General features: G+C 37.7%; 2 protein-coding genes and 1 long non-coding RNA gene across 4 annotated transcripts; all 3 read right to left on the bottom strand.

Annotated features, from left to right (window-relative positions):
- Nucleotides 1–1,203: 1,203 nt before the first annotated feature.
- LOC143581872 (uncharacterized) lies at nt 1,204–4,062 on the bottom strand. The gene has a single exon (XM_077064557.1). It carries the CDS (start codon nt 4,060–4,062, stop codon nt 1,204–1,206), a length of 2,859 nt encoding a protein of 952 aa, XP_076920672.1.
- Nucleotides 4,063–6,522: 2,460 nt separating this feature from the next.
- Nucleotides 6,523–6,950, bottom strand: LOC143581079 (uncharacterized). The gene is made up of 3 exons (XR_013143774.1): nt 6,836–6,950; nt 6,665–6,742; nt 6,523–6,578 (listed from the first exon to the last, which is right to left on the bottom strand). It is a non-coding gene; the product is annotated as an uncharacterized LOC143581079 (long non-coding RNA).
- A 1,535-nt stretch (nt 6,951–8,485) lies between these two features.
- Nucleotides 8,486–19,751, bottom strand: LOC143583117 (katanin p60 ATPase-containing subunit A1-like). 2 transcript variants are annotated; one of them, XM_077065517.1, is made up of 9 exons: nt 19,639–19,751; nt 19,343–19,467; nt 17,903–18,380; nt 15,940–16,137; nt 15,134–15,378; nt 14,881–15,039; nt 9,089–9,176; nt 8,714–9,017; nt 8,486–8,663 (listed from the first exon to the last, which is right to left on the bottom strand). In XM_077065517.1, exons 2-8 carry the CDS (start codon nt 19,465–19,467, stop codon nt 8,736–8,738), a joined length of 1,575 nt encoding a protein of 524 aa, XP_076921632.1. In that variant the 5' UTR covers nt 19,639–19,751; the 3' UTR covers nt 8,486–8,663; nt 8,714–8,735. The 2 variants fall into 2 exon arrangements, with proteins under 2 accessions (XP_076921632.1, XP_076921633.1); XM_077065518.1 differs by lacking the exon at nt 8,486–8,663 and having other exon boundaries at nt 8,683–9,017.
- Nucleotides 19,752–20,652: the final 901 nt, after the last annotated feature.

Below are 20,652 nucleotides of genomic sequence, written 5' to 3'. Positions count from 1 at the left end.
AAAAGACTTGTGGGGGGGGGGTAGGGTCATTGAGATAGTTAAAGATTGAAAATTTGGGATGTTTCTTTAGATTTTATTTTTTTTTGTTGTTTTGAGTAAAAGGAATAAGAGCAGCAAAGGCAGGAATGTTGGTGACTTTTAAGTTTTTATAAACAGCATATTTAATTATTTCTGTTAATTTAATTTAGTTTATTGGCTTCATTATTATTTTTATATAATAAAATGAAGAAAAATGTTATGACAAAGTTGGATGATGATTTAAGGCTATACGTTTAAATATGACACAATTTTCAAAATTTGAAATAAAACACAATAATTTAGCACATAAAACAAATAATACATACATGAGTTACAAAACTTAATTAAAAAAAAGTTGGTTTATGTGACAATTTATTTAACTAGAAAGAATACAAACTCCCCATCCTTTATATCATCTCTTCTGAAAATTAAAGCCTGAATGCAGTACGTGAAGATGAACCCGAAAGCCAAAACAAACTGAATATGCACGCTTGCAATCGCGCCAAGAAAATCATGCTTGTAAGTTGTAACCAACATATAGGTTCAAGTAACCCTTCGCGGTCTCATCATTTGTGGGCACATCATTATAGAACCGCGGGGGTGGGACAGAAACCTCACATCTGTTAACATGGTGGATGATTTGGTTGTCTAGGAATGATCTTATTTTTAGTAGTGTCATGTTCATGACGACTAAACTAGTGAAGGACATCAAGTCCGCATACTTATGTGTGAAACAAAGAAGCAAATGAACAAATCTAAATTAGAAGTGGTGCGGGTTTAATTTCATGAATTTTCTATTATAAGCGGTTGTATGTTTGTTTACGTTCTTGTTTTTTAGTTTGTTTGTTTTGACTGCTTGTCTCTTGTAAGTGGTTACTTTTTTAGTTTTAATAGTATTGCCTTTTTTTTATAAATAAAATAAAAATTAAATACTCTCAAGGATAATAAAAACATCCCATAAACCGAACCATTTGGATCTCAAACTCGCCGATGTATTTGCATAGTTCGGCCGGTTTAGGTTTATGAACAACCTTATTAAAGCCTCAAACCAACTGGCCAAATTGTTTTGATCAAACCGGTTTATATAGATTCCAAATCAAGCAAGAAACTTTAGTCATCATTTAGCAATAAAAGTATACAAAGTTTCAAAATGTGTCACACCATCTACAATTCATTACATTACATTCATTCTATATCAACCTCTTTCCTCCTTTCACCATCTCCATTCACACCCGAAGTCATCTCCGCCTCCGCCACCACCGCCGGCAACCGCTCATACGCCACCGTCCTACGTGGCAACACTCTAAATTTCCCAAAATCAAGAACCCGCGCTAGCTTCTCGTAACCCAGTTTCTGTTGAACATATACTAAAACCGCAAGTAAAACCGCAATTATGGGTATCAAAACGTCCCCGATTTTTGAGTAGAAGTCGAGACGCGGGTCCACAAACTCGTATTCTTCTGAAAAATACGGGTTCGGGATCGGTGACCGTACGTAATCGTATACGTGTGGAAGAAGTTGAATTATCGTTAACCCGATAAAATATGATTTCCTTAACGGTACGCACCCGATTTGCCAAATTATGTTACCGATAACTTGCGGGAGTAAAAAGAAATCCCGAACCAGACCCACGTACTCCTCGAGCTCGACTAGCCACGGTTGCACCTTGTGGACAATGACAACACATATGAATCCGACCACGTGGACCACAGCGGTCACAATAACAACCCTTCGATCAGACGGTACACGGTTCGGTTCGTGAGGGGCCCGGGAGAGTAATCTTTCCCGGGACCTCCAAACTTTCTGGTAAAGCCTTACTGTTAACGAAAAGGAAACCAATACGAGAATATTAACCGTGTAATCTATAACCCGAATCATTTGACTTTTCTCAAGAACCGAAGATTCCTCGTACGATTTTGACTTTTTGAAAATCGCTTCGGCTCCCGTAACTAGCGGGATCCCGTACCCGACTGCCTGGACCGCTAACATGACTAATGAAATGTACGGAGTCAAGTCAGGATTCTCTTTAATATAAAACAATTCACTTAAAATAAACCCGATCGCAGCCGAAAGCGTAAGCGCCCGTAATATCCCCTCGACACCTTGTCTAGACAAAATATCTTCCCGTTGAGCCCGATACATAATCGGGACCGTTTGAAGCTTAACAGGCTTAAAAAACAGCGGGTCGACTGCGCTCCTTTGACTTGATATTAAAATTGTAGCTGTTGGATTAACGAGCCAACGGGTCGTGGTGGGTGGATATGATACCACAACCTCGATTAAACAATCAAGTCCGTCTACAAGATCCGCACTATCGTATAACACGTTCCACGAGGCCCGTACATCCCGACACCCCACCATATACAGTTTCCCGACAAGCGGGTGATATAACCCTTCGACAAACAGATTCGAAAAATTCGCGTATTGTGGGCCTGTAAGACTAATTTGGGCTGACACGTTAATCAAAAGCTGTTTTTCAGTGTATGTTTGTTTAACATGGTACGGAGTTTCTTCTTCGGTCACCGACTCGTTTTGTAAAGACCAGTAACGACCAAATAACGGGCCAATTGATAAAATCTCGAGTTGTAAGTCGGTTCGTGTAAACCTAGTCGGGCCCGACTTGGGAACCGCAGGGTGGTGAAGTGTGAGATCCTCGGATAAAAGAGACAAACCAACCAAAAACGAGTCAGCATCTTCGACTTTAGGGAAGGTTAAAAGTGACTTTTTGACCACGGTCCCGAAGCTGAATGGCTCGGTTTTCTCGAGCACGGCCCCCGCTGAGTCGATCTTGGAATACGTGTAATATGGTTTCGACCCGGTATATTGATCGTATAACTCGGATGGGCGTACCAATTTCTCAAATGATAAAGGAAAGTAAGACGAATTACTTGAGCTACCATCTTCGACATGCGATATTGACCCGAGAATTATGCTTCTTTGGTTGATGGAAAACGAGAGCGGGATGTATAAACAGACCCGCGAATCACAACCATTGGATTCTTGATCAACGACTCCACGACAACCTATCATGCACAGCTGCCCACTGGATGATTCCCACTTCCCTTCAACCGAAAGGGTCATATTATTAAGCCCGGTTCGTTGAGACACACGGTAATGATCCTCATATGGCGGCACGACTCGAATAACCCCCGCAACTTTCGTGTATTTACCTTTTTTACCCTTTGGATCCGACTCTTCACATCGAACATCTTGAAGACTTAATCTAACACCTTTAAAGCTCCCGTTAGTCGCTTTTATACTCTCATCGGTTTCAAACGGGCCCAATTTGGTACAAAATGTCCCGTTACCGTCACACTTCCAGTTCGGGACAACAGTCAACGGGTCCTGACCCGTAAACCGTTCCAAAATAAGGCAAAAATCACCCCCTTTATAAACCTCAAGATCCGCATCCATAACATTATCTTTAACCGGGTACGGCTCGCACGCTTTCGCCACGAGTTTCTCATTAAACTCGTAATTAGCCGACCCACTTAACGACGCGGTAACGTGCACATCATCAAAGTACTTTTCACTCGTTTTCGGGCTCAAACTTTTCAAAACCCCAAAAACCCCTCGTTTCGTCAAACTAAACGTATTCGGGTACCGAATCGTCAACAAAATCTGATCATCCTGAATCAACGGCGGTTGGGTCATGAACCCCGGCTCATTAACCCAATCCCACGGGTTATTCCTATCCTTATACCGATAAGGCAGCATCGTGTTACCAAGCAAACACATAACAGTTTCGCCTTCCCCATTACCATCATCCGAGCTATCCGACACAATCCCTTGAAAGGAAATCGTTAACTCCGAATGATCTTGGTATATATGAAAGGCGGGATCATTTTCATACGGTCTAAACCCGAACGAGCCCTCGGTCATGATCCCGAGCTGCAAAACGGCATTAACATTAACCGAGTTCCCGGACCGGTGAGCCCGGTCAACGTCAGTGACCCAGAATGATATTAGGTTTAATGGGGATCTTGGATATGAATACGGATCTGGGTTTGGGTTTGACCCGTTGGGTTTATGGGCAAATGGCATTAATGGGTAATTAGCCAAATCTTGAAACCAATCGCCGTTAATGAAGGATAATTTTTGTTTTAATCTGGTTAATCTTTTGTTGTAGGGTTTTTGGTTGGAAATTGGGGGTAATATTTTGGAGCATTGTTTTTGAACCTGGTTGATTCGGTCGTAAGTGTAGCTGATTTTGGGTTGGGATTCCGAAAATGTAGCTCCGAAGACATCAGATTGTGATGTTACGGAGTTAATGAAGAGGAGTGATATAAACCCTAATAATATTATTGAAAGAGTCTTCATGGAATAATAATAATAATAATAATAAAAATATAACCTAACCTGAACCAGTTTGCTGTGAAGAAGAATCTGATTGAAGAACGGAGTGAATCTTTGTGTGTTTTGAGATCTGAGGATTGATGAGAGTCAACTTGATGTGATTGTCAAATGTCTAGTTATTTTTATTTATTTTCCTTTTTGGACTGACTTTTGGTGGTCGGCGTGTTTTACGTATCGACTCCTTTTTTATTTTTATTTAATTAAGAAACAAACATTGATTGTAGGAACTATGTGGTAGAAGATAGCATAGACTAGTTGGATTTTTAAATTGAACGGATTTTATCTCAGCGTATTGTATCTTAATGTGATGAATTTAGCCATATAATCTAGCTCATTTGTAACCGGGAAAAAGAATCCTAAAGATAGTGTGATGAAGTCGAATCCAAGAATTAAGTTCAAGGAAGTGCGAGCTTTACAAGGTGTGAAGGACCTTGGGGGAACAATAGTAGTTGGTATTGAAAGGGAATGTAAAACTTGGTGCAACACCAACTTGAAGGACCCGAATGATTAATACGAAAAGTATAAGGGTTGTACGGAAAATCTCAAAGGGGTGTTTGGTGGAGATCCAAAGTTTATGGACCAAGTTGAATAACTTGGTGTCATAGTTATCTTTTATTTATTATTAAATATATTTGAAGTTTAGTTTGATTGTGTTTCCTAGTTTGAGTAAAATTAGAATTGCGTGTGTTATATAAAACCATCAAAAGGTTTATTTTTAGAGAGTGGAAAGTATTTTTTTTCTTGTTTCTTATTAATTAAAAGAGTCACATAAACGTTTTATGCAATATCGTGTTTTGTGTTCTTAATTCACTTGTCTAAGGTTTAATAAATAGCTTATTTGAATGATTCATTGATCGTTTAAAAATATAAAATAACGGGAAAAAAATTAAAAGAAAAATAATCCTATGTTGGTTTTTCTATTGTATGTTGCAATTGAACTTTTCTTATTTCCAGCATTATAATCACTTTAAAACTAATAATTAAACTAGATTGAAATTGTTTAATGTAGGTGAGTGAGTACAACTTATTTCTAATCTAGTTGATGGAAACTACATAAGTAGAGGAGCCGCGATGGTGAGCAACAAAACATTTAAAGGTGGTTTTAAACCAATGACTACTAAAACTATATGAGCAAGCTCACCTCAGCTCAAGCTTGACTTTGAAATTTAAACGAGTTAGCTCGGGTCAGCTTGAAAGTTATATGGCTGATTTCTATTAAACATTTTTAGCTACTTCCGAGTAGCAAACTATCCAACATTGTCATTACATGATGTGCAACAAAGCAACATTGTCATTACATGATGCGCAACAAAGCACGAAATCTGGATTTTTGTCAGCTTGATTTAGCCCCGTCCAGATGTGAGATGTTCATAAAACCATTGGAACTATTCATACGCCCTTAGACTGAATTGTTTGGGTTCACATGTTAAAGAGTGAAACGGATTGTGATAATCAAGATTTCAAGAATACGGACAAATAAGTCCGGAGTTTTATTTGTGTGAGTCGTTAGTGATTATCGGGTGTAACTAGATAGGTTTAAAGTTATAATCTAGTTGGTTATTATATTACTTATAGATAGTTTAGGCCACAATAGGTTTAGGATTGAAGTTCATCATGATTGTTTGGCTATAAATAGGGTCATCATGTAATAAGTTTGGATGTACTTTTATACAATCGAGTTATCAATAAAAAACCGGTTCAGTGCTTATCAATGCTCCGAGTTTTCTTAACTTGACGTCTAAATTTTTGGTTTGGATCGGGTTGGTCACATAAACCAGTAAAACTGAGATATACAATTAGGTTCAACGAGCGTGAGCTTATTCATGCGGTTATGAATGTAAAATATTGTTCAATAACCATTTAGAATTTAGAATCAATAATAGAATTACTCAATCGAATTCCATACTTGTTTCTCGTTTTCACTTTGTTTGCCTAATACATGTCTAATATGATATTTTCTAAGTAGATATAAAATCCTCGGGCCGATGTTTAAAAATCTAAGAATCATACGAAAAACCACTATATACGTTACGTATATATAAAAAAACCAGCATGGTCGGATGACCCCACACCCTATATAGCGGTTTGTCCATGCATACATGGATATATTATCATTTATTAGGTCCTCGATAGAAAAAATCCGGTTGCAATTGCAACAAGAACCGCAGGAAGCTTTGTGAGTGAATATGAAGCATCATTTTTCCCTAACACAAAAAAACAAAAAAATAAAAATCAAAATTTACATTTACATAATGAAAATGCATTAACAAGAACATGTAAAACAACTTACCACCACCTGGTGACGCCACACTGCTAGGCGGTGGTGGCGGGAAGAGATTTAGGTGCGCACAATCTCCATCTAGATAACCTGAAAAAAAAAAGATATCAGTCTTTTTTAACATCGATACACAAGACAAACAGACAACAAGTTGCGTCGCTCATTAATCATTTTGTTACGTACATTGTTGCATGCAAATGAATTTTGGATTATTAAACAAATTAGCAGCACGATCATGACACTGACAGTAGTGGTTATTTCCGTTCACCACGCACTCGCCATCGCCGCACCAAACTAAGTTACAAGCTGCTAAATCCGAGAAGATATTATAAGTTAACATCAAAACTCTCAAGCTGAGATATATTAACTAGAGTTATAGGCAAACTGAAAGAGGAAGGACCAATGGATATATGCTTACGGCTGGTGAAATTGATCGGTGGGAATGGAGGCGTGGGCGGATACTTTCCACCGCATGAGAAATCGACAGTACCTGACACGAAATTTACAAGTTTAGTTTTAAACTTGAATGGTTCGGATCAGTTTTGTTCGACCACAACTTTTACCTAAACGGATGTGTTTGGATCACGGGTTGACCTGTTTAATTTTATAACTGTCTTTAGAAAATATTATTAGGACATGACTTAGATTAATAAGTTATTTTATATCAAAATTTTAATTAAGATGAAAAACATTAAAATAAAATCAAATTTTCAAGTTAAATGCAATGAGTTCATGTTAAACAACTAAAACTTGTGTCATGTTTGGATTCATGTGTCTAACTTAATTCCGTAGTTGTCGTGTTCGGGTTTGACTCGTCCCAAAAAACACGACCCATTTAACACATCTAGTTTTAGGACCAGAGTGTACCAGACCAAAACCAAACACAATTTAAACAAAAATTTTTCATTGCCATTTTAGCTCATTAAGATGTTCTAGTCATATCGAATTGGTTCGAGCTTTTTATGAGCCAAGCTGAAGCTCAATATTCTTAACTTATTAAAATAAACAAGCAAGACGATCTAACTTGTTTAACTTCAAGCCTGAGCCCAACCCGACTGCTCCGGTCTTGGTTGTACTTAACGAGGCCATTTATGTGTAAATGTTGAATTAGGAAACTAACAGTTTGGGATAATGCAGCTGCCAAAGGGCATGGGTCCAATCATGATGGTCTTCCAACCAACATCACACTCGCAATGGAAAAATAAATCAGGGAATGTTGAATCAGGTACACACTTTCCTTCACCACAATCTTTGTCTTTACACGCATCTGCTTGTTGCCAAACACAACCACATTGATTAATTCATAATTACAAGTGTTATATAATAGTATGAAAAGCGGATCAACGACAGTTAACATGTTTAACCAGTCTGTAAAGGGACCATTGACTTTGACCAGAATTTCAGTCAATACATTGTAGGCCGGTCTATTAACTCGTAACCAAACAAGCGGCGGCACTAAATCCCGCAGGGTGTTCATTAACCGTTTAGACCAAAAACCAAACTGAATTCTTATTCGGCCCGGGTTGTAACCGTAGCCAAATAACCAATTCAGTTTTCACAACACTAGTTTTCTATACTATGAACAATGGTAAGTGTATGATGCTTAAAAACTTCTTTTTATTACAAACGAATGGCTTGCAATGCACATACCTTGGAGAGAGAGTGAAAAGAAGGCGAAGAGACATGTAATAACTCGAAAACACGAGTTCGAAACCATTGGAACGAGTATACAAATCAATCTTGAGAAAATCAAGATTGGATTTACAGGTAACTGATGTTAGTGAAGTCCTATTAATTAGTTTTATGTACCCATAACTAATGACAAATTGTCTGATTATTGATCATTGTAAAGTTCACAGACAATGATCAGGGCGATGCTAGCTATGATCTTTAACTTTTGCTATTGATCATGCTGCCAAGATTCCTTACATAATTAAATCCCAACAGTCATATAGCAGTCCAAGATTCCAAACCAAACACAACTCAACAAAAACACACAACTGGTTTCCACCTTAAAAATTTTAACCCCCTTTATGTTTTTTCCTGCATCATGACTTGTACGCCATGCAACAACAGTTGTACACTAAGCCGATCCAAATTCTTGAAACCATTTTTCATGGCGTTCAATATCGGCTGCAGAAACACTGGGTTGGACTCTTTTAATGGCTTCTTCAAAGTCACACATGGCGATTGGGTCTTTCGCAATTTCATCTTTCGGCATGCTTTTAATTTCCTCACGCGTTTTTCCTGCTATTTTACGTCGCATGCCGTTTAATGATGCATCACGGCATACATTTGTTAGATCATCACCACTGTAACCTTCGGTTCGGCGTGCTACAACGCTGATGTCCACGTCAGCAGCCACCTGACAAAGAATGTGGTTGGTTCAGTCACTTTTGTTTCCAAATATGCCATTCACAAAGTAACTGAGTTTACCTCAACAGTCTTCAAATTAATTTTTATAAGCTCCACTCGGCTCTCAAAATTTGGCAGAGGAATGTATATACGCTTTTCCAAACGCCGCCTGCATTTTATATATTAAGCAATGAAGCATTAAATAAATGAAATTCTTATGTCCCAAAATTATTATCCATGATTCTATTTTAATTTGTCCAAAATAATTGTCCACTATCTAAAATATATAGTTATAATGTATAAATGACACATTTTACCCTTAATAGGTAACTCCTGCAAGTTCTTCAACTCATTTTTATCAAGGGGTGTATAACGAGCCGAGCAGGTCATGAGCTACTCGATATCGACTCGCTAAAACCTCGAACCGAGCCAACCTTAAACGAGCTGAGCTTCACTTACCGAGCTCGAATATGCTCACTAGCCCATTATTTATGTAACTTTTATTTATTATATTAAATATATTTACATAATATTAGTCAATACATTTATTGTCTTATGGGCCAGCCCTAGGCTTTGTCAGCCGGCCCTAGAAATCTATTGTAGATCTATAAATATAGAACCTATTGTATTATGTTAAACACAATCAATATACAATCTTTCACCAAGTTTATCTTGGTATCAGAGCTTAGGGTTCTGACCCTCCTCTTTCTGCCGCCACTCTCCACAATACACTCATATCATCTTTCTTCTTTCCAGATCCATTACATACCATGGCTGATCAACAACTTACAGCCTTCACCACCACAGAGAAAACTTCACACAACTCTCATAAGTTTGGTTTCACTCTATCCCCTACAAACTATGGTCACTGGAAACTTATGATTCAACCCTTCTCACTACACATAGCCTATTCGGTTATGTTGATGGGAGTATTCCATGTCCTCCTCCCACCATCTCCGCTCCAAGAACCTCTGCAAAGGAGGATACAACACTTGTCACCCAATCAAACCCCAATTACACGATCTGGTTGTGCAATGATGCACATGTTAGGATGCTAATTATCTCAACCATCTCTCCTTTCAACACGTGCAAGGTGTTACCTCACGTGACCTTTGGCTTGGTCTTGAACGAGCCTATGCCCCCCACACACTTCTTCTAGAGAATTTACATTGAAGGCACAATTGTTAAAAATACAAATGGAGAAAGACGAGACATCTGCTGCATATCTTGCAAGGGCACAAGAGTATGCAAATGCCCTTGCAAATATTGGCCAACCCATGCCCGACAAAGATATTGTCATGCTTGTTGCAGGTCTTCGTGAGGAGTACAACGGAGTCAAACAAACCCTCTTTGCTAGACAATATACAGCTATCTTCAACGAACTCCCTGGTCTTCTTGAAGATCATGAGTTTATGATCCAAAAGTCAGCCCCTGCAATTCCAAATGCTCAAGCTTTTACAGCTGCCACAGCAGCTAGTACACCTTCGGTTCCAACTGATACAGTTCAGGCACTTCAACAACTTGTTAGCCGTCTTGGTTTTCAGTTACAACCATCTTCTGTTTCATCACCCGCCACCGCACCTCAAGCTTTTTACACAAACAGGCCCGGTCAGTCCAACTATAGTCGCGGCCGTGGTAATCGTGGCGGTCGTGGCGGCCGTGGGAACAACTTCTACAACCGCAGCCAGGGAAGCACCTCTCGTAATTTAGGTCAAGGTCAGTTTAGTTGGGCTTCAAATCAAAACATGGTACGGGGTTCTTGTAACAGGTGTGGAATTGGACATGTGCCATCTGAATGCCCAAAACGAGATCCCTCCACCTTCCGAACGAGACAACCGTCCGCCAATTATGCAGATTATCGCTCACAAGCGTCTACTTCGTGGCTTCCGGACACAGGTTCTAATCACCATGTAGCACCGGATTTGTCTGGTTTTGACTCCGCAGAATCTTACTACGGTGATGATCATCTCCGTGTTGGTAATGGTAACACTCTTCCCATTTTACATATTGGTTCATCAAAACTTTTCTCACCTAACAAAACCTTTCACTTAAACAATGTCCTTCATGTACCTGAGATCAAACAACACCTTTCTGTACAAAAATTTTGTGAGGATAATCAGTTTATTTTGAATTTCATGCTACATTTTTTGCTGTGAAGGACAATTCTACCCACACTACCCTCCTCACGGGTCCAAGTGACGATGGACTCTACCCTATCAAACTACCACTCCATCAACATCCAAAAGTTGCTTTTTCGACATCTCAAGCTTCAACAACCACATGGCATCAACGTTTGGGACATCCACATTCCCAGTTATTTCAGACTATGCTTTCTAAATATTGTTTACCTATTTCTGCAAAGACACTTTTGATTCTCATTGCATTGCTTGTTATGTTGAAAAATCTTCCAAACTTAATTTATTGTCTGCTGATTATAAAAGTACTCGTATTTTGGATTTAGTTTTCTGTGATGTTTGGGACCAGCCCCTATGACTTCGTTTGATGGTTATAACTACTTTCTTTTTTGTGTTGACCATTTCTCTAAATTTATGTGGTTGTTTCCTTTAAAACGAAAATCAGATGTGTTTGCCACCTTTACACAATTTGTCACTATGGCTGAACGACAATTCTCCACTAAACTAAAAACTGTGCAGACCGATTGGGGTGGGGAATTCAGAAATCTTTCATCTTTTTTTGCCTCTATTGGCGTTATTCACCGTCTCTCTTGTCCTCACACCAGCGAACAAAATGGTGTTGTTGAAAGACGTCATCGTCATGTTGTTGAAACGGGCTTAACATTAATGGCACAATCCCATGTCCCTCAACGTTTCTGGCATTATGCTTTTGAAACTGCCGTCTACCTAATAAATAGAATGCCCTCTCGTACAAACTCCAACACCAGCCCCTTCGAACACTTATACCATCGTAAACCTGATTTCTCCTTTCTTCGCGTTTTCGGTTGCCAGTGCTTTCCTCACCTTCATTCTTATAATCCCAACAAAATGGATTTTCGATCTACACCTTGTATTTTTCTTGGGTATTGCACCTCTCATCACGGGTATCGATGCTTAGACCCCGTCACAAAACGTATTTATATTGCCCGTCACGTTTGGTTCAACGAAAATTCTTTTCCTTTCCTTACTAAACCTACCACCTCCTTCCCGAATTCATCTCCTGATCCATATGTTTCATCTTATCCCACAACTTCCATTCCCCTAAACATGGTGGATTCTTCAAACACCAACACAACCCCACCACCCGACCCTAGTCATACACACTCTACAGATCCACCAACTCGTACTTACACCCGCCGGTCCACAACAAACCCGGTTCCCACTGCCCCAGCCTTTGACCGATACCATCAGTCAACCACTATTCACCCAACAAGCACCACTCAGCCATCTTCTACCACCCTACAATCTGACCAGCCGATTAACGACTTTAATCCACCTGATCCACAGCCTATTTCAGCCCCCCCAATCAACTCACACACCTCCTCCACAACGTCAACGTCCAGCTAACCTACGCCCACAACCCAAACAAACTAAACCATACAATCCCTCGTCATTTCAAGCCTCCATTCCTACATCTCACACAGAACCCTCCAGCTTTACCGTTGCCAACAAAAATTCAAATTGGCGCGGGGCCATGGCGGACGAATACTCAGCTCTTATCCGTAATGGTACCTGGTCTTTGGTTCCTCGTGTTCCACATACTAATGTGGTTGATTGCAAATGGGTATATAAAGTTAAAAGAGACCAAAATGGGGCAATTAAGCGCTACAAGGCGCGTCTAGTCGCTAAAGGTTTTAATCAACAACCTGGTATAGACTATAATGAAACATTTAGTCCAGTAGTGAAATCCACTACAATCAGGGTCGTTTTATCATTAGCTGTCACCAAACAATGGTCTCTACGACAGCTTGATGTTCAAAATGCTTTCTTACATGGTGATCTGAAGGAAACAGTATATTTGAAGCAACCACAAGGCTTTGTTGACCCTAGTAAGCCAAATCATGTGTGCCTTCTGCATAAGTCTTTGTATGGCCTCAAACAGGCACCACGGGCTTGGTTTGAACGACTCTCTTCTGCTTTACTTGCTCTCGGATTTAGGGGATCTAGAACAGATCCTTCCTTGTTTATTTATTCTGGTAAAGGGACATTTTTGTATATGCTAGTATATGTCGATGACATTATTTTAAAATGTAACAACAATCAGGCTATCAATCATGTGGTGCAATGTCTTAGTAAATCGTTTGCAATACAAGACATGGGGCCCTTATCGTATTTTCTGGGTATTGAGGTGATTCGTAAAGGTTTCGATATCATTCTTTCACAACAGAAGTACATTAATGAATTATTGGACCGGGCGAAATTGTCCCAGTCCAAACCGGTTCCATCACCGTGCGCGACAGGTAACCCTCTTTATCTTGGTGACAGCTCTCAGTTTGAGGATCCGGTAAAATATAGACAAATGGTTGGTGCATTACAATATGTTACTCTCTCCCGGCCTGATATCACATTTGCGGTTAATAAAGTTTGTCAGTTCATGCATTCTCCTACTGACAATCACTGGTCTGCTGTAAAACGCATCTTACGATATTTACATGGAACTGCTAGTCATGGTCTCTTGATTTCCAGCTCCTCATCTCCTGTTTTGCATGCCTATACGGATGTTTCCTTTCATCAGTTGACCGCCTTTTCTGATGCTGATTGGGCTGGATGCCTGGATGACCGTCGATCCACGGGAGGATATGCTATTTATCTTGGGTCAAATCTTATTTCATGGTCAGCCAGAAAACAAAAGACTGTATCTCGGTCATCTACCGAATCTAAATATAAGGCTTTGGCCGATACGGTTGCTGAATTGACTTGGCTTGAAACATTATTAAGAGAACTTCGTGTCCCAATGCACTCTGCTCCTACTCTATGGTGTGACAATCTGGGAGCTACATATCTATCTGCTAATCCGGTTTTTCATGCTAGAACAAAACATGTGGAAGTAGATTTTCACTTCGTTCGAGAGAAAGTTGCACAAAGAAGGCTATCAGTTCAGTTTATCTCTACACATGATCAAATTGCCGATGTGTTCACAAAGCCGCTACCATCAGATCGTTTTCTATTCTTCCCCGGCCTTAGCTTGAAGGAGAGTATTAGTCAATACATTTATGGTCTTATGGGCTAGCCCTAGGCTTATGTCAGCCGGCCCTAGAAATCTATTGTAGATCTATAAATATAGAACCTATTGTATTATGTTAAACACAATCAATATACAATCTTTCACCAAGTTTATCTCATAATAATAATAATAATAATTATTATATATAAAATTATGATAAAAGTAGGTAGATAATATATAGCATGTTAGATACACAATTATAATCAGAAATATATATATATATATATAAACAACTATAAAAGTAATCAATTAATTAATATAATACGTAATAAATGATAACGAGTCACACTCAAGTTTTGGAAATAAAGCTCGAAACGAGCCATGCTAGAGCCGAGCACGAGCTTAGGCAAGCTTGAGCTCGGCTCGTTGACACCCTTATTAGTATCTTAAATACAGAGGGTAAAATTGGCATGATGCTAACTAAAATATGCATTAATTCATTGATTATATACATCTTAAGTTGTCTTTAAAAGATTTACCGTTATAATTTACCAACTTACCCATTTTACCCTTAATTACCTTTATTATTAACTCTTGCAAGTTCTTCAAGTCAACTACTATCTTAAATGCATCAAGGGTAAAATTGGCAATATGCTAATTACAGTCCATTAAATGAAAAAATCTTTAATTAATATTTCATTTTGTGGAAAATAATTTTGGGGTAGCAGGAAGTAACATAATATGAGAGAGTAGACCTTAGTGCTTCATCAATATCCCATGGAAAATTAGTAGCTGCTAAAACCATCACTATCTTACGGCTACCATCTTCATTAGTCCCTGAGCTGTTTGCACCATCAACCTGAACTAGAAGTTCAGACTTAACCCTTCTTGAAGACTCATGTTCCCCTGAAGCTCTGAACAAATTAAAAAATGTCATATATCATGTGTAAATTGCACACTCACACACAAAAATGTCATATATTATGTAATACAAATAGAAAAACTCACCCACGAGAAGTACAAAGAGAATCAATCTCATCAATGAATATCGTGCTCGGGGCATATGCACGGGCCAGGTCAAACAAGCACCGAACCATGCGTTCACTTTCACCGCGCCATTTTGAAGCCAATGTGGCAGACGAAACATTAAAAAACGTGGTCCCACACTCGGTGGCAACAGCTTTGGCAAGTAGTGTTTTCCCAGTACCAGGTGGACCGAACATAAGAACACCTTTCCATGGTCTCCTGATTCCCTGAAATTATTATAAGATTCAGATTTAAGGATTCATGGAAAGCACGTAAGCTGACTAGTTGATTTGGGTTGGGTTGACTATACTTTAGTCAACTTTCAACTCCTTTGACCCTTTGAATTAATCTTTTTGAATATATAAATATATACAAATTGTAACCAAAATTATAATCCAAATTTTAATATATATAAATTACAGATTTTGTAGTTTATTAGTAATGCATTATATATATGTTAAAAACATTTTTTTTTAAATAAACGACCTGACTTGAGCTCAACGGTTCAGCTTGTTAAAATAAATTAGTTGAGCCCAAGCCCAACGGCTCAACTCGGTTTGGCTCGTTTACATCCCTACCGCATTAGTTGAATAACAATTTAGGCAGATGAATGCATAGAAATAGACTTTGAGCAAGTTTCAACCCTTTTGGCCCATACTCCTTTTAGCTAAACCTTTTTATTTGACTCATTTTACCCGTGTGAGATAACACAACCCAAATGGCCAAATCGACAAATATCTAAGCAAATGGTTCAAAATTGCCACTAATAATTCAAACCAGCATCATACCTGGAAGTAATCAGGCATCAATAAAGGCAGAACCACAGCTTCTTCTAGAAGTCTTTTTGCTTCACTCAACCCTGCCACATCATCAAATCTCACTCCAGGGGTGTTTTCTAAGACATCCCTTTCAAGCATTGCAGCCAAATCATGATCGGGCCCCTCATACTGCCCACGTTTTGATGTGTGTTCTTCAGAATCTCCATTCTAGTTATTGCAAGATAATGGGATGTGAAAAGTGGATATAATATTATAAAGCAGTAAAAGTAACACACGTTTAGTTGTTTAAAACTACTTCCCTAATTGATAGGCATTGTTGCAAAGTGAAGAATATCTAAAAATGGTAGATTAAAACTATACTTGAAAGTTTAGTAAAAGTAATATTCTCTATTCATTTTTCATTGTGAACGTGTTACTAAAAGTGTAGGTCGTAAATTTGATGTGATTACCACAGCCTAAATAAACACCAGATACAAGTGGGAAATTTAGGGTTGTAAACGAACCAAAACTGCGAACCATTCAATGGGTAGTTCCTTTACTTATCAAACGAACAAACAAGAGCAAGATTTTATGTTTGTTTAGCTAAATGAACAGGCACACACAACCTTCTCATCCGTTCATTTACGTTTGTGAACGTTCGGTAAACTCTTTGTTCATGTATACTAGTTTATCTACAAATGAATATTATGTGTACTTTAACTTAAGTATTTCTTTGATGATTTATGTATTTTATGTTCTTTAATATGCGTTAGTTCGTTTTTTTATTAAATGAACGAACACCAACAGTTATATTGTTATCAAATGGACACGAACAAGAAAATCTGTCCTTTTAAGTGTTTGTGTTCGTTTTAATAAACATAAACAAACGAACACGAAGAAACCCATTTTTATTTGTTTGTTTGTTTCATATACAACAATATAAAATTGAAAACTAGATCAAATGATCAATAATTTCTAAATGCCAAATGATTATGAAAACCTATGTGAGTTACATGGCATACGCAAATCTTAAAACTTTGTGTTGGGACCAGTTACCCTCATTGGCAGTGGGTGATGAGGTATTATGGATGGTTGGCTTCTTCTTTGCATTGTGTTCATTGCTTCATCCCACACCCACTTCAAAATGAAGAAACCTCCAATCACATGAGCATGTCAAAGAAAAACAAGATTTGTGTCTTGCTCCACCTCTGATTCAAACTTCAAGGGAGATCAAATGAAGATCGTTCCTTCCTTGAAACTAATATCTATAGACGTGGAGCAAAACTTGAATCGCGTTGTTCTCTGGGAGGTTTACATGATTAGAGGTTTCTTCATTTTGAAGTGGGCTTGGGACGCTGGAATAAACATAATGTAGGAAAGAAGGCAATCATAACCAGACCGACCATCTTCTTTACTCACGCCGATGAGGGTAACTGGTGCCTACGAAACGTGCTTATGATTTAATCTTTCCATATATGCCATCTAATTCACATAATTATTTTGTAACTCACTGGATTGCGAAGTTATTGATCTAGTTTTCTATTTCAAGTAGGGATGTAGATGAAACAAAGACAGACGGGCTAGTCTATGTTCAGTAGCCTGAGTTTAGTTAAAGAAATGAACTAACACAAACATGTAAACAAACCTAATATAGAAATTAATTTATATAAAACTTGGAATTGTAGATTTCGCATTAAGCCATTAAAAATGAACCTAATATTGAAATTATGATATCTTATATTTAATATTCATTTATGAATAATTGGTTAAATACAAGTCTTTGCAATTATTTAAATAAACAATAACTAAAAAGTAAGTAGAATTGTAGAAAAATTTTAAACTCTAAAAAAATCAGTATCAGAATTTAGTGTACACATTAGAGCATATATGTATTTTAGTTTTAACTATAAAAGTGAACCTTTTCTTCCAAATGGTTCCTCCTGTTTTCAAAACACTGACTTTTACAATAAATTAGTGTAAGAGCGAAACTTACCCCTGAATCATCTTTGGCGGAGTTCGATTTCCCTGAACCCGTTCCTTTTTTCCCAGTCGATGCTCGGGCCCCAGGTCCAACCCTACTAGAACCACCAGCTTTTCCTCCCCGAGCCGTGGCTCCACCTCTAGTGGTAGAACCCCGGGCCCAAGCACCATCTTGTGGTGACTTCTTTGAACCACCTACTCCAACTCTTGCAGATCTTCTAGTTGAAGTGTCTCGGCTAGGTGGTCTCCACACATCTGGATCATCGAATGAAGGACCCGATGAAGTTGGGTACTCATCCAACGGTTCAAACACAAATGATGATTTATTGGTGGATATAGGAGGTGAAGACGGTCTTCTATCAATGGAACTATCTTTAAAAGACCTTTTTTCAGTATCTAACTGTTTTACAACTTCTGTTTCCTCTGCCAGAGCTTTCTTTACATTCATCCACTTTGAACGAACCAGGGGATCATCAAGGGTGCTCAAGTACCTAATATAATATCCAAATGATTAGGTTTTATTTACACTCAACAACAGACACATTGTTGTTAAATCTTGAAATTGTGTTATTAGTTAGCTCTGTGAAGAATCATAAGGTTTGTTTTTAAAATGTAATCGGAATATCACATTTACTTGATGAACACCTGGATATTTACTTAAAAGTGATTATCTGATTATCGTGTCTTCAAATGGAATATGATTCATACCTAGTGTTTGGATATAGTAAAACCGATACATTCAATCCATTCCAGCTTCAGATAACCAAATTAGTAGTAGTTAAAACAGTAACTTATTATAATTAACTAACCCTAGCTTGTATACACGCAATCAGCTGATTAAGCTTATTTTCATATCAAATTATCCTATATCCGAGTGTGTATAAGTAAACCCTAGAGTTTGAATTACATCTGAATCTAACATCTACTAACACTATTTCTAGATCTGACAACAATGAGTTTGGCATCGCGTCTAAAAGTGATTATCTGATTATCATGTTTTCAAATGGCATATGATTCATACCTAGTGTTTGGTTTGGGCATAGTGAGACCAATACATAGTAGTTACAATATAACAGATAATAATTAACTAAGATTTGGATCATATACAAATGAAATTAGCGTGCTAATTGTGAGAATCAAGTAGAGTAATAACTATATATACAAGTCCAGTAATATACAGTTATTACTCTACTTGATTTTCACAATTAGCACGTTAATTTCATTTGTACGTTAAATTTCCCCTAATTAACTAACCCTAACTTGCATACACTCAATCAGCTGATTATGCGTATCAAGTAAAACCTAGAGTTTGAATTACATTTGAAACTAACACTATTTCAGATCTAACAACAATGCGCGTGTTATTATATTAAGTGTAAATCTAAACTGAAAGCAAACAATAGAGAGAGAGAAGTGAATATAAATATAAATATAAATATAAATATAAATATACTTGTTGATCTGAGCAATGGCGCCATCGAAGAAGATGACGGAGGTATCATAGAGGCCTTCAACAGCATACTCTCTCGCTAACTTCAAATGATCTTGTAATCCTGCAAGCGAAGCACCACCTGCCATCTCTAATCAATTGATCGTTGAATGTTAGGGTTTTTTTATTTTATTTTTCAGATCAGGTCACAGAGAAACTGATTTAGAAGCTGAAGGGAATATAAGGTTATAATAATAAAGATGTTTGAATTAGCTAGTAGGATTTGAAATGTAAAGTAAAGAAGAAGAAGAGTGACTGACGGCGACGTTTAAACGGCTAAGAGACGGATGTGCTTTTGCGAGCTAATGTGGTTGCTTGGTTGACGCCGGTTATGACTTATGACGTGTCTTTGCCACTGCCAATCAACGGCTATGTATATTGTTATCTTTTTGTTTACTTCTTAACTTAAAAGAGGGCTTGGTTTCAAATTAAGATTTGAATAAGTAGTAATCCAAATTTTAGATTTTATTTTAAAAAAAGTTTGATATGTATAGGTGGTAAAGCTTGACTCGTACTGAGTTGAAATAAAAATGACATCGTCTCTTTATCTTCACAAATTTTATAAGGTGATCAAAAACACAACACCAATCGTCTTTTTGTATTATTTGATATTCCATTGTTCATTGTCAAATAATAACATTTCTCTTACCGAATTTATCCTCACTGGTATTTGAATTTTTAGCCAAACACATGCCTGTCGGCAAATAGGTTTAGCTTCTAAACATGAGATCAAAAGGTGCTCTAATGTTTCATGCATATGATCACAATTAATAACTTCAATATTATCTAGATACACACCACGGATTGCCAACGCCACTTTGGACGCTATTCAGTCCATCTCTGCCCGTCACCCAAAATAATTGACTGTCAGTGAAACCCATTATTTCAAGGGAACAACCAACCGTTGAAATTAACCCCAACACTCCTTAGTCCTTACCATTTTTCATCTCACCACCTTTTTGCTATAGTCTCTATGATCTTTTCCAATTACATACTTCCAAACATCTTGATTTTGATTAATATTACATCTGTATATTTGCCCATCGTCTCAATGTATTTGATTTGTTGTGTATATATTGTTCCTTGTTTTATAAAGCTTCTTCTATTTTATAAAACTTGGATTTTACTGAATTTAGTATTTAATGTTGTATATCTTTAAACCATTTATTTTTAACCTTAAGTTATTCTATAAAAAAAACCCGGCTTAGTTTGTAAAAGATATAATATTAACAAAAATGCATCCATGGTATTAAGTTCAATCCAACTGTTAACCA

The sequence above is a fragment of the Bidens hawaiensis genome, unplaced genomic scaffold, assembly GCF_021521415.1.
Source record: "Bidens hawaiensis isolate Kalapana, Puna unplaced genomic scaffold, B.hawaiensis_p1.1 tig00001511_1, whole genome shotgun sequence".
Lineage (NCBI taxonomy): Eukaryota > Viridiplantae > Streptophyta > Magnoliopsida > Asterales > Asteraceae > Bidens > Bidens hawaiensis.
Note: the sequence above shows the minus strand (reverse complement) of the source record. Positions and strands in the feature narration are given on the sequence as shown.

What these genes read in the sequence shown, in the direction of transcription:
- LOC143583117 (XM_077065517.1), bottom strand. Translation starts at nt 19,467, where the DNA reads ATGGCAGGTGGTGCTTCGCTTGCAGGATTACAAGATCATTTGAAGTTA. An exon ending in TGATGCCTGATTACTTCCAG is followed by an intron (nt 15,379 to 15,939) that starts GTATGATGCTGG and finishes TAATAATTTCAG; the next exon opens with GGAATCAGGAGACCATGGAA. An exon ending in TCTCTTTGTACTTCTCGTGG is followed by an intron (nt 15,040 to 15,133) that starts GTGAGTTTTTCT and finishes TAATTTGTTCAG; the next exon opens with AGCTTCAGGGGAACATGAGT.
- LOC143581872 (XM_077064557.1), bottom strand. Translation starts at nt 4,062, where the DNA reads ATGCCATTTGCCCATAAACCCAACGGGTCAAACCCAAACCCAGATCCG.